Here is a 12,417-nt window from a genome sequence, read left to right as displayed (position 1 = left end):
AGGGTCATCAATTTAAAATCATTAATCATCAGTCGCTCTTGTAAGTGGACTGAGCACATTACTTTGTCAGAGTTGACTCACACTGCCCTATATCTACTTCTGCAATAGCATAACCTGTGGTGTAACAATGGCACCCTCCTGCAACCTGAACCGGATATTTTTTGTCTTCTGTACATGACTTCACATTCCTCTCCAATTTTTCCAAACGTAAGAGGCCAGATGTAAATCATGAAGCTGCTTTATTTTCCAGACGGCAAACGAAATTAAGAGCACCAGCTGGAATCGAAACCCAATTAATCCAATGAGCACACCACACTATTCTACTGGCATTTTCAGAATAGATCTGATTTTCTGTACAACCACTGGCTGCAAGAAACTGAACCCCTGCATTATGGCCTTCAGCCCAGGGCAGAATGTCCTCTCCCTGCAGTTTCATCTTTTCTTCCATCAGCCTGATGCCAGGGAAGTTTTACTAACACTGACTACTCCCCCTTCTCCCCGAGGGGGTAGAATCCACCAGCCTAACTTGGCAATGACCCCTACTGAGTTCTAATGGAAACCGTTCTCATAGCACTGGAGTCTTTCACTGTTTGCAGCAAGCTTGCCCAGAGAATTTCAATCTACATCTCCCAGCTCTGCTGTCCTCTGTATTTAGCTCATTAGTAGCATTTTTAAGATATATTACATCAAGGTCCCTCGCTGGCAGCATGGTCTGAAATCCCAAAATGTTACATTCAACCTCAATCCTGATACTGCCCACCTCTCCCCTCCTTTGCTGATTCCCCCTCCACCTACCAGAAACTTCCAATTTTCTGATTTGGGAAAGAGTTCTCCTGCCTTCACCTCACCAATATAGCTAAGGATGGTGGATCACAATCCCTGGTGGATCTCTCCATGGGATGACAGACATATTACAGCAATGGAGGCTGACTGAACAGCTGCATTTAATTTCCATAATGTCATTTTTTCTCCTATTGGATCAGTGGTTCAGTTTAACTTTGAATGAAGACGACTACCACCACTTCCTCTGGTGGGAGAATCCAGAACAAGGGGACATAATCTTAAAATTAGAGCTAGGCCATTTAATAGTAAAATCTGCAGGGCATTTTTTCACACAAAGGGAAGTGGAAATCTATTGTCTGAGGCTGTGGATACTGGTTCAATTGAAATTTTCAAGATTGAGATCGACAGATTTTTTGTTGGGCAAGGGTATCAGGAGATATGGAAGAAAGGCAGGTAAATGGAGTTGAGGTACAAATCAGCCATGATTTTATGGAATGGTGGAATAGGCTGAATGGCCTACTCCTGTTCCTATTCTGCAACAGACAGTTCTTAAGTAGTGAATAGTTCATGAGCTGCATCACTTTCAAAGTCTACAAAGTATTGAAACTACTTACCAGTGAGCCTCAAATCTATTCTTCTTAGCACTTGTGCATCCACGGTGATGGTATAAATCCCTTGGTCGCTGGGTTTAAAATTGTTTAACATCAGACAGCCATTCGAAGCATTAAAATATAAACGAGATTTGAAGTGTTTATTTGGTTCCTCTTTCTGGCCATTTGGTACGTAATCCAAAATTGTTACAAGGGATTTATTGCTGCCATTGAACAGCCATAAAATATCACTGTTGCTGAGATCAGCTTCATATTCAGGATCCAGTAAAACTGAAGAACCAACGACACCAAACACATTTTTCTTTCCCGCTGATTGACATAAAAAAGCAAATTTAATAATTTAAACTGTGGCAACTAAACAATGAAATACAACTGTAAATGTGAAGAAAAACTACAGCAATGGGAGTACACGTTATACCAGCAGATATCCATGGAGTTACTCATTGGGAGTTCAGGACCTGGCTATCAGGGGCTATCAGTTTCCACTTGTTTACGCCAATAATATCAGTGCAATCTAGACGGAATTGGCCAAACCAGCGCAAAAGATCAGGGAATTTTGGTAATTGGGCTAAGGGATACGAGGCAGAGAGCAGTGGTGAACGGATCTTTTTCTGACCGCAAAGAAGTATGCAGTGAGGTCCCCCAGGGGTCGGTATTAGGACCATTGCTTTTTTTGTTATATATAAATGACCTGGACTTGGGTTTAGAGGGTATAATTTCAAAGTTTGGAGATGACACAAAACTTGGCAGCATGGTAAATAGTGAGCAGGATAGTAGCAGACTTCAGGAGGATATAGACAGACTGGTGAAATGGGCAGATGCAATTTAATGCGGATAAGTGTGAAGTGATGCACTTTGGTAGGAACAATATGGAGAGACAATATTATCTAAATGGTACCATTTTGAGGGGGGAGCAAAAGCAGAGGGACCTGGGATGCATATTCACAAATCTTTGAAGGTGGCACGGCAAGTTGATAAGGTGGTTAAGAAAGCGTTTGGGATGCTTGGTTTTGTAAATGGGGGCTCTGAATACAAAAACGAGGAAGTCATGCTAAACCTTCACAAATCACTGGTTAGGCCTCAGCTGGACTATTGTGTCCAATTCTGGACACTACACTTTAGGAAGGATGTCAAGGCCTTGGTGAGGGTACAAAGGAGGTTTACCAGGAGGATACCAGGAATGCGGGAATTCAGTTATGTGGAGAGATTAGAGAAGCTGGGATTGCTCTCCTTAGAGCAGAGAAGGTTAAGGGGGGACCCAATAGAGGTATTCAAAATTATGAGGAGCTTTGATAGAGCAAGTAGGGAGAAACCGTTTCCTCTGGCAAGTGGGTCGGGAACCAGAGATCATAGATTTAAAATAACTGGCAAAAGAACTAGAGGGAAAATTAGGGGAATTTTTTTTCCCACAGAGGGTTGTTATGATCTGGAATGCACTCTGAAAGGGTGGTGGAATCAGATTCCACAGGAACTTTCAAAAGGCAATTGGACATGTTCTTGAAGAAGACTAATTTGCAAGGTTATGAGGAAAAAGCTGGGATGTGGGACTAAATTGGACAGCTCTTTCAAAGAGCCAACACAGGCCAAATGGCCTCCTTCTGTGTTGTAAGCTTCTATGGTCATTTTAAGCATAAGTGAGTTACGCCTAAAACTACGAGGGGTTTTGATAAAGTAAGTAGGGAGAAACTGTTTCCTCTGGCAAGTGTGTCAATAACCAGCGATCACAGATTTAAAATAATTTGCAAATGAATGAGAGAGGAAATAAGGGGAATTTTTTTTCACAGAGGGTTGTTAAGATCTGAAACGCACTTCCTGAAAGGGTACTAAAAATGCTTATTTTTTTGTGATTAAACCCATTTTCAGCTGTATTAATAAAACTGCACCAGATTACCACTCTTAAATACATGAATATTTTTTAATGCAAAGAAAAAAAAATTACATTCTATTACGTTGCCCGATTGCGCTGATCCATGGAAGATTTTATGTTTGTGATAATCCAAATGCATTTTAGCAGAAACTTAAACTGTACCCTAACCAGTGAAATTTCAGGCGGAATTTCCCAAAGTGGAATCTCTACCCTCTGATGTTTACAGTGACCACACTGCGGCCTAAATATAACGTTTTACCCATTGCTGGATTGCACCAAATTTACTGATATATCCCATGACTGACTAGGTAAGACTATCACACAGCTTACCAATACCAAAATGTAGAGGACTTCAATATGTCAGCAACCAGAAATCTCCTGTGGCATTACTCACGATGACTCCGAAGTTTTATAAGAACAGAAGTGTTACACCAAGTAATATTACCAGAAACATTGGACGTGGTAGTAGGATCTGGGAGCACTGATAAAAGGAGGCCTGGAGTGTGGCGGTGCTGGATGGAGGTCTCAATGTCGAACAGTATTTTAAGGGAGTTGCAGAGTTCTGGGAACAATGCAGAGCGATCATTTCTAGAAGCAGCAAGGATGTAGTCTAGGGGTTTGTGAAGACTAAACAGGGAGCAGGGGGAGGGATTCAGCTGAACTCTGGTTTTGGAAAATTGCACCCCCCTCCAAGTCTGGAGTGTTGGGGGTTGCTGACATCGGTGTGTTGAGGGACCAGGTTCTAACAGCCTGGGAGAGGGGGGCCATGTGGGGGGGGCCAGTAGAATGGCAGCAAAACTGCCACTTTACTGGCATCTTTCAAGCCATCAGCCTCTTCCCCAATCCTAACTGTCGGTCCTTTTGCACCCTCCGGTACCCCAGCACCAATTTCCCCATTATCAACTAGTTGCTGTCATTATGTTATCCCCTTAAAGCATATAAATGCAAATTTTCTTAAATAAATGGATGGTTAATCACAGGCATCGTGTATGCAATTTCCTACTATGCATGCCCAGTGTGTGCCAGGACTGCAAAAGCAGAAAATTTAGTGCACAAGGGAGACTAAGTCTTCATTAAACATAAAATTCCATAAACCCGTTATCACATAAAATGCTGAAAAGTTCATAGTTTATGCAGTCTCGAAGTTTTTACAATTAACAAAAAAAAAATCCGAGCCTCAAACAGTTTGCCCTCAAAGGGGGGTGCTTACAGCCGCTTTTAACCTCAGCGGGGCAGGGGGGTTCGTGAGAATGGCATATGAATTCTCTCAGTGGAGTGGGGAGGGAACAATGCTTTTGTCATTTCTTCTGGCCGACTGTGATCCATCCTTGTTCGGCCACATGCTTGCATATGTATTTCACCCTTTTGGACCACGATTATTTCTTTCAAAGGCTTTCCACATGGGCTTCAACTGTTCAGAATATGATTTACATGAAGATTTCAGTCTCAACAGGATACTGGGTAGTACCAATTCCGGCTTCTCTCGAATTTCGCTTTCATTCAATTTTTCTTTTTTCTATTTCAGCTGATTGGCATTTAAAGCTGGGGCCATGGTTTCCTTAGCGACATGATGATCTTTGCAGGAGTTGATCCCATGGGGCAAGTACTGCAATTTTTTGAAGACAGTAAATGGTTCTGCAATGAAGTAGATTCAGTAGGTGGGCATCACAACTTTAATTCCACTATTTTCTATGTGTCACATAAAGTTGTGTTTATCACGCCACCTACTGGCACAGTACTATCAGCACATGTAGGTTGTGCAGAAGTGTGTGTCATTGTAGTATGCTCCTTCATAGTGATGCTTGGTGGATCAAATATCTCCATCCTTCACAGTCCTTGGCTCTTCGCATGGCGCAGAAGAACCTTGTTTTCAGGGACCAGAGGTCAGCCGTAACAGTTGAGAGCCAGATGCTTCTTGGCCTTCTAGGGAAGTGTTTCCAGGTCTTTAAAAAGGACAGGCTCGGAATGTCCTGGATGTGTCACGTGAATGGCCTAGCCTGGCCATGTGTTCAAACAGCGATAAACGCCTTTTGGTAATTGTGACATTTTGTTGGGCAGTTATCTTTCTGACCTGACTATTGATGATGTAGTCACACCACTGAACATGGCGAAGACACCACTGGTCTGCTGGGCAAGTCGACTTGCGAGACAGTCCATGTCTCCGATGCATACAGGAGAATTGGAGTGATGCAGATATTATACAGACGAGGTTTTGTTGGGAGCGGGAGATGCAATGACCATATGTTCTTTTCCAGGTCCATCATCACTTGGCACATCAGTGCAATTCTGTGTCGTATTATCACATTGTTGGTTGTGGGAATCTTGCTGTGTGTAAATTGAATGCCACGTTTCCTATATTACAACGGTGACTACACTTCAAAAGTACTTAATTGGCTGTAAAGCGCTTTAGACGTCCTAAGGTCGTGAAAGGCATTATATATAAAAGAAAGAACTTGCATTTGTATAAGCACTGGGGTGGGGATTGTTGAGGATTTGGACCTATGTGGATGTCAGGGTGTGTGGACTTAAAAAAACCAAATGCAGTAAAACCACTTGTAACCCCTTATATCCATCCTCCTCCCCGTCTCAAATTTCCAGGCTGTATCTCAGCACTAAGCAGTTAGCAAATAAAGTTGGTGCTTAATAAAAGTCGATGCTGATTTAACCAGTACAAAGAGCAGTTACATCATGCAAACGAGCTAGGCCATTTAGTAGTGAAGTCAGCAGAGCATTTTTTCACAGTGGAGTTGAGGTAGAAGATCAACCATGATCTTATTGAATGGCAAAGCAGGCTCGGGGGCCGTATGGCCTACTCCTGCTCTTATTTCTTATGTAGTGGAAATCTATTGTCCAAGGCTGTGGCTACTGGGTCAATTGTAATTTTCAAGATTGAGATCGATAGATTTTTGTTGGGCAAGAGTATCAGGGGATAGGGAAGAAAGGTAGGTAAATGGAGTTGAGGTACAAATCAGCCATGATTTTATGGAATGGTGGAATAGGCTCGAGGGGCTGAATGGCCTACTCCTGTTCCTATTCTGCAACAGACAGTTCTTAAGTAGTGAATAGCTGCATCACTTTCAAAGTCTACAAAGTATTGAAACTACTTACCAGTGAGCCTCAAATCTATTCTTCTTGGCACTTGTGTATCTACGGTGATGGTATAAACCCCTTGGTCGCTAGGTTTAAAATTGTTTAACATCAAAGAGCCATTCGAAGCATTAAAATGTAAACGAGATTTGAAGTGTTTATTTGGTTCCTCTTTCTGGCCATTTGGTACATAATCCAAAATTGTTACAGGGCTTTTGTTGCTGGCAGTGAACTCCCATATAATATCACTGTTGCTGAGATCAGCTTCGTATTCAGGATCCAGTAAAACTGAAGAACCAACGACACCAAACACATTTTTCATTCCAGCTGATTGACATAAAAAAAGCAAATTTAATAATTTAAACTGAGGCAACTAAACAATGAAATACAACTGTAAATGTGAAGAAAAACTGCAGCAAATGGGAGTACACATTATACCAGCAGATATCAATCGAGTTACTCATTGGTAATTCAGGACCTGGATATCTGATGTTTACTGTGATACAGTGACCATACTAAGGGGCCAAGGTTTGGGGGGGGGGCGCGCGGAAAGGAAGAACACGGGGGCGTAAGATGCCTAATCAAAAGCTGAGGTGCTGTTCCTCGAGCTTCATTGGAACAGTGTAAGAGGCCGATGACAGAGGTCAGAGTAGGAGTGGGACCGGGAACTAAAATGGCAAGCGACCGGCAGGTAAGGGTCACGCTTGCAGATTGAGCAGAAGTGTTCAGCAAAGTGATCACTCAATCTGCGTTTGGTCTCCCCAATGTAGAGGAGACCACATTGTGAGCAGTGAATACAGTATATCAAATTGAAAGACGTACAAGTAAATCACTGTTTCACTTGGAAGGAGTGTTTGGGCCCTGGACGGTGGGAAGGGAGGAGGTGAAAGGGCAGGTGTTGCATCTCCTGCGCTCACACAGGAAGATGCCACGGGGAGGGGAGCGTGTGTTGGAAGAGTGGACCAGGGTGTCATGGAGGGAGCAGTCCCTTCAGAATGCTGAAAGGAGAGGGGATTAGGGGAAGATATGTTAGATATTAGGGGAATGTGTCCAAGTTTGCTGACGATACAAAGGTAGGTGGCAAAGTAAGCTGTGAGGAGGACACAAAAAGTCTGCAAAGGGATATAGAGAGGTTAAGTGAGTGGGCAAGGTGGCAGATGGAGTATAATGTGGGGATATGTGAGATTATTCATTTTGGTAGGAAGAATAGAAAATGTTTTAAATGGTGAGAAACTATTGAATGTTGGCACTGAGAGAGATCTGGGTGTCCTCATACAAGAAACACAGAAAGTTAGCATGCAGGTACAGCAAGCAATTAGGAAAGCAAATGGCATGTTGGCCTTCATTGCAAGGAGGTTGGAGTACAAGAGTAAGGAAGTCTTGCTAGAATTGTACAGGGATTTGGTGAGACTACACCTGGGAGTACTGTGTACCGTTTGGTCTCCTTATCTAAGGAAGGATATACTTGCCTTGGAGGTGGTGCAACGAGATTGATTCCTGGGATGAGAGGGTTGTCCTATGAGGAGAGATAGAGTAGAATGGGCTTATACTCTCTGGAGTTTAGAAGAATGAGAGATAATCTTATTGAAACATGTAGGATTCTGAGGGGGCTTGACAGGGTAGATGCTGAGAGGCTGTTTCCCCTGGCAGGCGAGTCTGGAACTACAGGGCATAGTCTCAGGATAAGGGGTCAGCATTTAAGACTGGATGAGGAGGAGGAATTTCTTCACTCAGGGTTGTGAATCTTTGGAATTCTCTACCCCAAGGGCTGTGGATGCTGAGTCATTGAGTATATTCAAGGCTGAGATAGATAGATTTTTGGACTCTAGGAGAATCAAGGGATATGGGGATCAGGCAGGAAAGTGGAGTTGTGGCCCTGAGTAGGACTGGAACAAGGAATGTTCCACATATACCACAAAAAGGCAGGTATAGCTGGGACCCATATCGACACCTTTTATTTGGAGGAAGTGAGTGGAGTCAAAGAACAAGTTCAGACAGGCCAGGGAAGGAAGTGGTGGATGCAGACTGGTTGGGCCTCTGTTCAAGGAAGGAGCGGAGGGCCCACAGGCCGACCTGGTGGGCGATGGAGGTGTAGAGGGACTGGACATCCATGGTGAAAAGGAGACGGTTAGGGCTGGGAAACTGGAAGCTGGTAAAAGTGGTGGAGGGTGTCGGAAGAGTCATGATTGTAGGTTGGAAGAGGCTGGACAAGGGAAGAAAAAAGAGTTGAGATAGGAAGAAATGAGTTCCATGGGGCAAGAACAGGCTGAAACGGTGGGTCTTCGGGGGCAGTCCTGTTCGTGGATCTTAGGAAGGAGATAGAGCGGGCTGTGTGGGATTGGGGGAACTATGAGGTTGGAGGCCATAGAGAGGAAGATCTTCAGCGGAGATGAGGTCAGTGACGGTCTGGGAAACTATGGCTTGATGTTTGGCGGTGGGGTCATGGTCGGAGAGTTGGCGTTCAGCCTCTGCAAGGTTGTGTTCGCCAAAGAACAACAGGGCCGCCCTGATCAGCAGATTTAATGACAATGTTAGGGTTGGACCTGAGAGAACGGAGTGCTGCGAGTTCAGAGGGAGGTAGGTTAGAGTGAGTGAGTGAGTGAGGGGAGTAGAGAAATTGAGACGATGTCACGCCGGCAGTTCGCAATGCAAAGATCATGGGCTCGATTTTACCGTCGGGTTTCCTGTGGGTTTCCAGCGGGGGGGCCCCGAAAATCCCGATATCCAGGCACGTGACCGGATCGCGCCACGATCCCGACCACTTCCGGGTTCCCCGATGACGTGCGGGGGTGCGAGCGCAGCCCCCGCTGGTGGGAATCCCGCAGGCAATTAAAGCCAGCGGGATGCCACTTGAGTGTATTTATTTTGCTTGTTCAGGTCATTAACTGACCTGATTAAGGGACTGTGTGTGATTTTGGAGAACATGGGACTGTTTCACACACTGGGGGAAACAGTCCTAGTTGAACTGGACGTGTTGCAGCCGTCAGCCTGTGGCAGCTGCAAAGGTCCATTTGACAGGGGGTGGGGGGGGGAGACCCTCACCCATTGCAGGAGGCCGCTCTGTCACTTGGGACAAAGTTTGGCCTCCATCACCCACCTCCTGACGGTCAAAGTCACCAACCTGCACACACACCCCGGGGTCCGGAGACATGTGTCTACCTTGCGGACCCCCTCAGATGTCCATATTGCAGATGGGGGCCGTCATAGCTGCAGTCATGACCCCCTCGGAGGGCGAACAGCATCACCAGCCTCGCCATCCACGCCGTCCACCTCTGACACGTGGAGCTCCACAACAGAGTGCTGTGACACATCCACCTGTACAGCAGGAGGGAGGGCTACTGCAAGAGAGACGCGTCGCAGAGGGCACTACACTCGCCACAGGGTCCACAGACCGAGGCGCAGCTCCCCGGACCTCTCCGAGCAGTAGTGCACACGGAGGCGCAGATTCACTCGACATGTAGTCGTGGACATCTGCAGCCTCTTTCATGCCGAGCTGCTCCTGGCTGGCCCCAGCACCATCTGCTTACCTGTCGCTGCCAAAGTCACCACAGCCCTCCACAACTTCTCCTCCGCATCCTTCCAGGGTGCAGCCGGGTACACCGCCGATGTCTCTCAGTCGTCTGCGCGGAAGAGCCCTGCAAATACACCTGCACCTACTCTGCAGTAACACAATGGGTGGCATCAGTGGTGGGTCCTCATAGGGATACCCAGGAGCGGGCATTATTGCACAAAACAGACAGGATTCGCGGAGACATGGCAGTGGTGGTGCCAATATAATGTGTGATGTGAGTTGTTCTGAAATTCAATATAGGTAACACCCATGACAAACCCTCAAACACCCTTGTGCATCCCCTTCATGCTCACGACATGTTTGCCTTATGCTGCCTACTGCACATATGTGATGCATGCCCTGTGGCTGCAGCACAGGTGGTGGCAGGTTGAGTGAGGCTGGCCGTGAGGGAGATGCACGAGAGGGTGAGTATGGGATAGAGCCATGAGATTAGATGAGGATTGGGTTGCGTGTTAGTGGCGGGGTGAGTACTCGCGAGGTGAGTAGGTGCAGGTAAGGTGAGGATGGGGTTTGAGTGGGTATGAGGGGTGATGTGACAGAGTAGTGTTGGCGGTGCCGAAGGAGATGTGGGGTGGGGGCAGTGTTGTGGCAGACGGAGTGTAGGAGAAAGACTACGTGTTCTCACTGTGGCTGATCTACTGAGGTCATTGGAGCGCCTCCTGCACTGTATGCAGGTGGGCGATATGTTGGTGGTGCAGGTGACCCCCTCTGCCACCTCGAGCCAGGCCTTCTTGGTGGCAGAGGCAGGCCGCTTCCTCCCGCCAGCCGGGTGGAAGAGCTCTGTCCTCCCCCTCCTCCTCACCCCATCTGATGATACCTGGGGTGAGGCATCATTAAACTGGGAGCAGCCTTCCCCCTGGGCTGCTCCATGCTGTAATTTGTTCTGTTGGTTGCAGCATCTGTCAGTGGAGGACTGCCCCTTTAAATAGAGCGCCTCCAGCTGACAGATGTTACTGCGCATGCGCAGCCCGCCCAACGCGCAGACCAGCAGCGCGGACCCCGGAGGAGCAGGTAAGTGAATCCAATTAGTGTGTTGCCTGCTACGATCGCGCGGGCAACCCACTAATTTCACAACGCGCCCGCTGGCCTACCCGCCGAGTACCCGCACCCCTGGTAAAATCGGGCCCCATGAGCGGGTAAGAGGCCAGCGGGAACGAGAATGCTGAAGATGGAAGAAAGGGGCGGGGGCGGGGGCGGGGCAAAGAAGTGGACGCGGAGGCGAAGGAAGAAGAGCTCAGCATCGTAATTAACGATCATCATTACCCAAGATCAACCCTCCAGGAACCCCCTCCAACAACAATTACAAACCCGGACTGTTACAGCAGGGATTTCGGTGACCAGAGGCGATCCTCTGACCTCCCCCGCCAACTCCCCCAATAAGGAGCATGCGCACACTGCAACTTGAGCCGCTGACGAAAGTTACGAGTAACATTTTGTCACTCAGGTGGGCCCACATTTCCGACCCTCTTTGCAGGATCTGCGGCACTTGGGTTCTCCGCTGCCGATCTTTAAACCCTTTCCCCACTTTAGTTCCTCCCTTACCTTCTGTATCAAGCGACCGGAGCAGGAGCAGGAGGTGGAGGAAGAGGCGCAGCGGCAATAGAAGAGTGAACTGTCGCTCCATCCAGCGAAACCCAAACTAATCCGCTAGCTCAAAAGTCACTTGGGTTCACGGCATCAAACTCTTCAAATCCTGCCTTTTGATGCACAACTACCCCAATCGCGGCGACTCTCCACAAGTGCTCCGTCTTTTCGCTTCCATTTTCATTTACAACTCCACAGGGGGTGGGACTTGGTCTGACTGATAGCAAGTTCTCAAGGTAACTGAGTTTCATGGGATACTTTTAATATAACTCGCTGGGCAGGGATCGGGTGCGACGTTGGGTTTCTACCCCGCCCAATTTTAACCCGGCGTGTTAGATTAAAATGACTCCCTTTAACTCACTTCCGATTATATCACCTATCGCGTTCTTGCTGAAAGAAGCTCAGGTGAAGATAGAAACCTTGCAGCTTAAATAATGTAAAATAGTCAGTGCTGTGGATTTATCAAATGCAGCTTCAGAGAAACAGTTACAGCACCCCACACGAACTTACAGTGCCCGTTCGTGGGGTCAGCCCGACCCCCAGGGAAGTAGCTGCTGTGCTGTTCCTCTGCATGCCCAGAACCGGTTTTGTGCCTCAACACTTGATTTCTTGTTCAGTGCCTGACACTAAAATGATTATAACCCACCCCCAGGTGGGCAAGAGCTAAATCTCTGTGAAGCCTGCAATCGTAAAAAGCTGCACAAGCAATGATGTGATTAGTGAGGCAATGTATAACTTCTGCCCGTCCTTGCCCTTTTCTCACCAGCATGTCTGCATCTCCGCAAAACGTGTGTGCATTTGACCGGTCCAGCTGCATCAACGCTCTCTGTCCCATTTTCCCCAAACTGCATCACACCACTTCTGATGCTCATCTGTAAAAGTCACTCTTCCGCACACATTGCTAATCTTGCCAT

The 12,417-nt window shown here is 46.9% G+C and overlaps 1 protein-coding gene across 1 annotated transcript in view; it reads right to left on the bottom strand.

Moving 5' to 3' along the window:
- The window catches only part of LOC137305206 (uncharacterized), a 45,416-nt gene extending 33,617 nt beyond the window's left edge, over positions 1-11,799 (bottom strand). The window contains exons 1-3 of the mRNA XM_067974032.1: positions 11,462-11,799; positions 6,370-6,675; positions 1,398-1,703 (exon numbers count right to left, since the gene is read on the bottom strand). Of these exons, the coding sequence (XP_067830133.1) occupies positions 1,398-1,703; positions 6,370-6,675; positions 11,462-11,543 (694 nt within the window). The 5' untranslated portion in view covers positions 11,544-11,799. The remainder of the gene's footprint in view (positions 1-1,397; positions 1,704-6,369; positions 6,676-11,461) is intronic.
- Positions 11,800-12,417: the final 618 nt, after the last annotated feature.

This window comes from Heptranchias perlo, chromosome 39 (genome assembly GCF_035084215.1).
Source record: "Heptranchias perlo isolate sHepPer1 chromosome 39, sHepPer1.hap1, whole genome shotgun sequence".
Taxonomy (NCBI): Eukaryota; Metazoa; Chordata; class Chondrichthyes; order Hexanchiformes; family Hexanchidae; genus Heptranchias; species Heptranchias perlo.
This window is presented reverse-complemented; position numbering and strand designations above follow the sequence as displayed.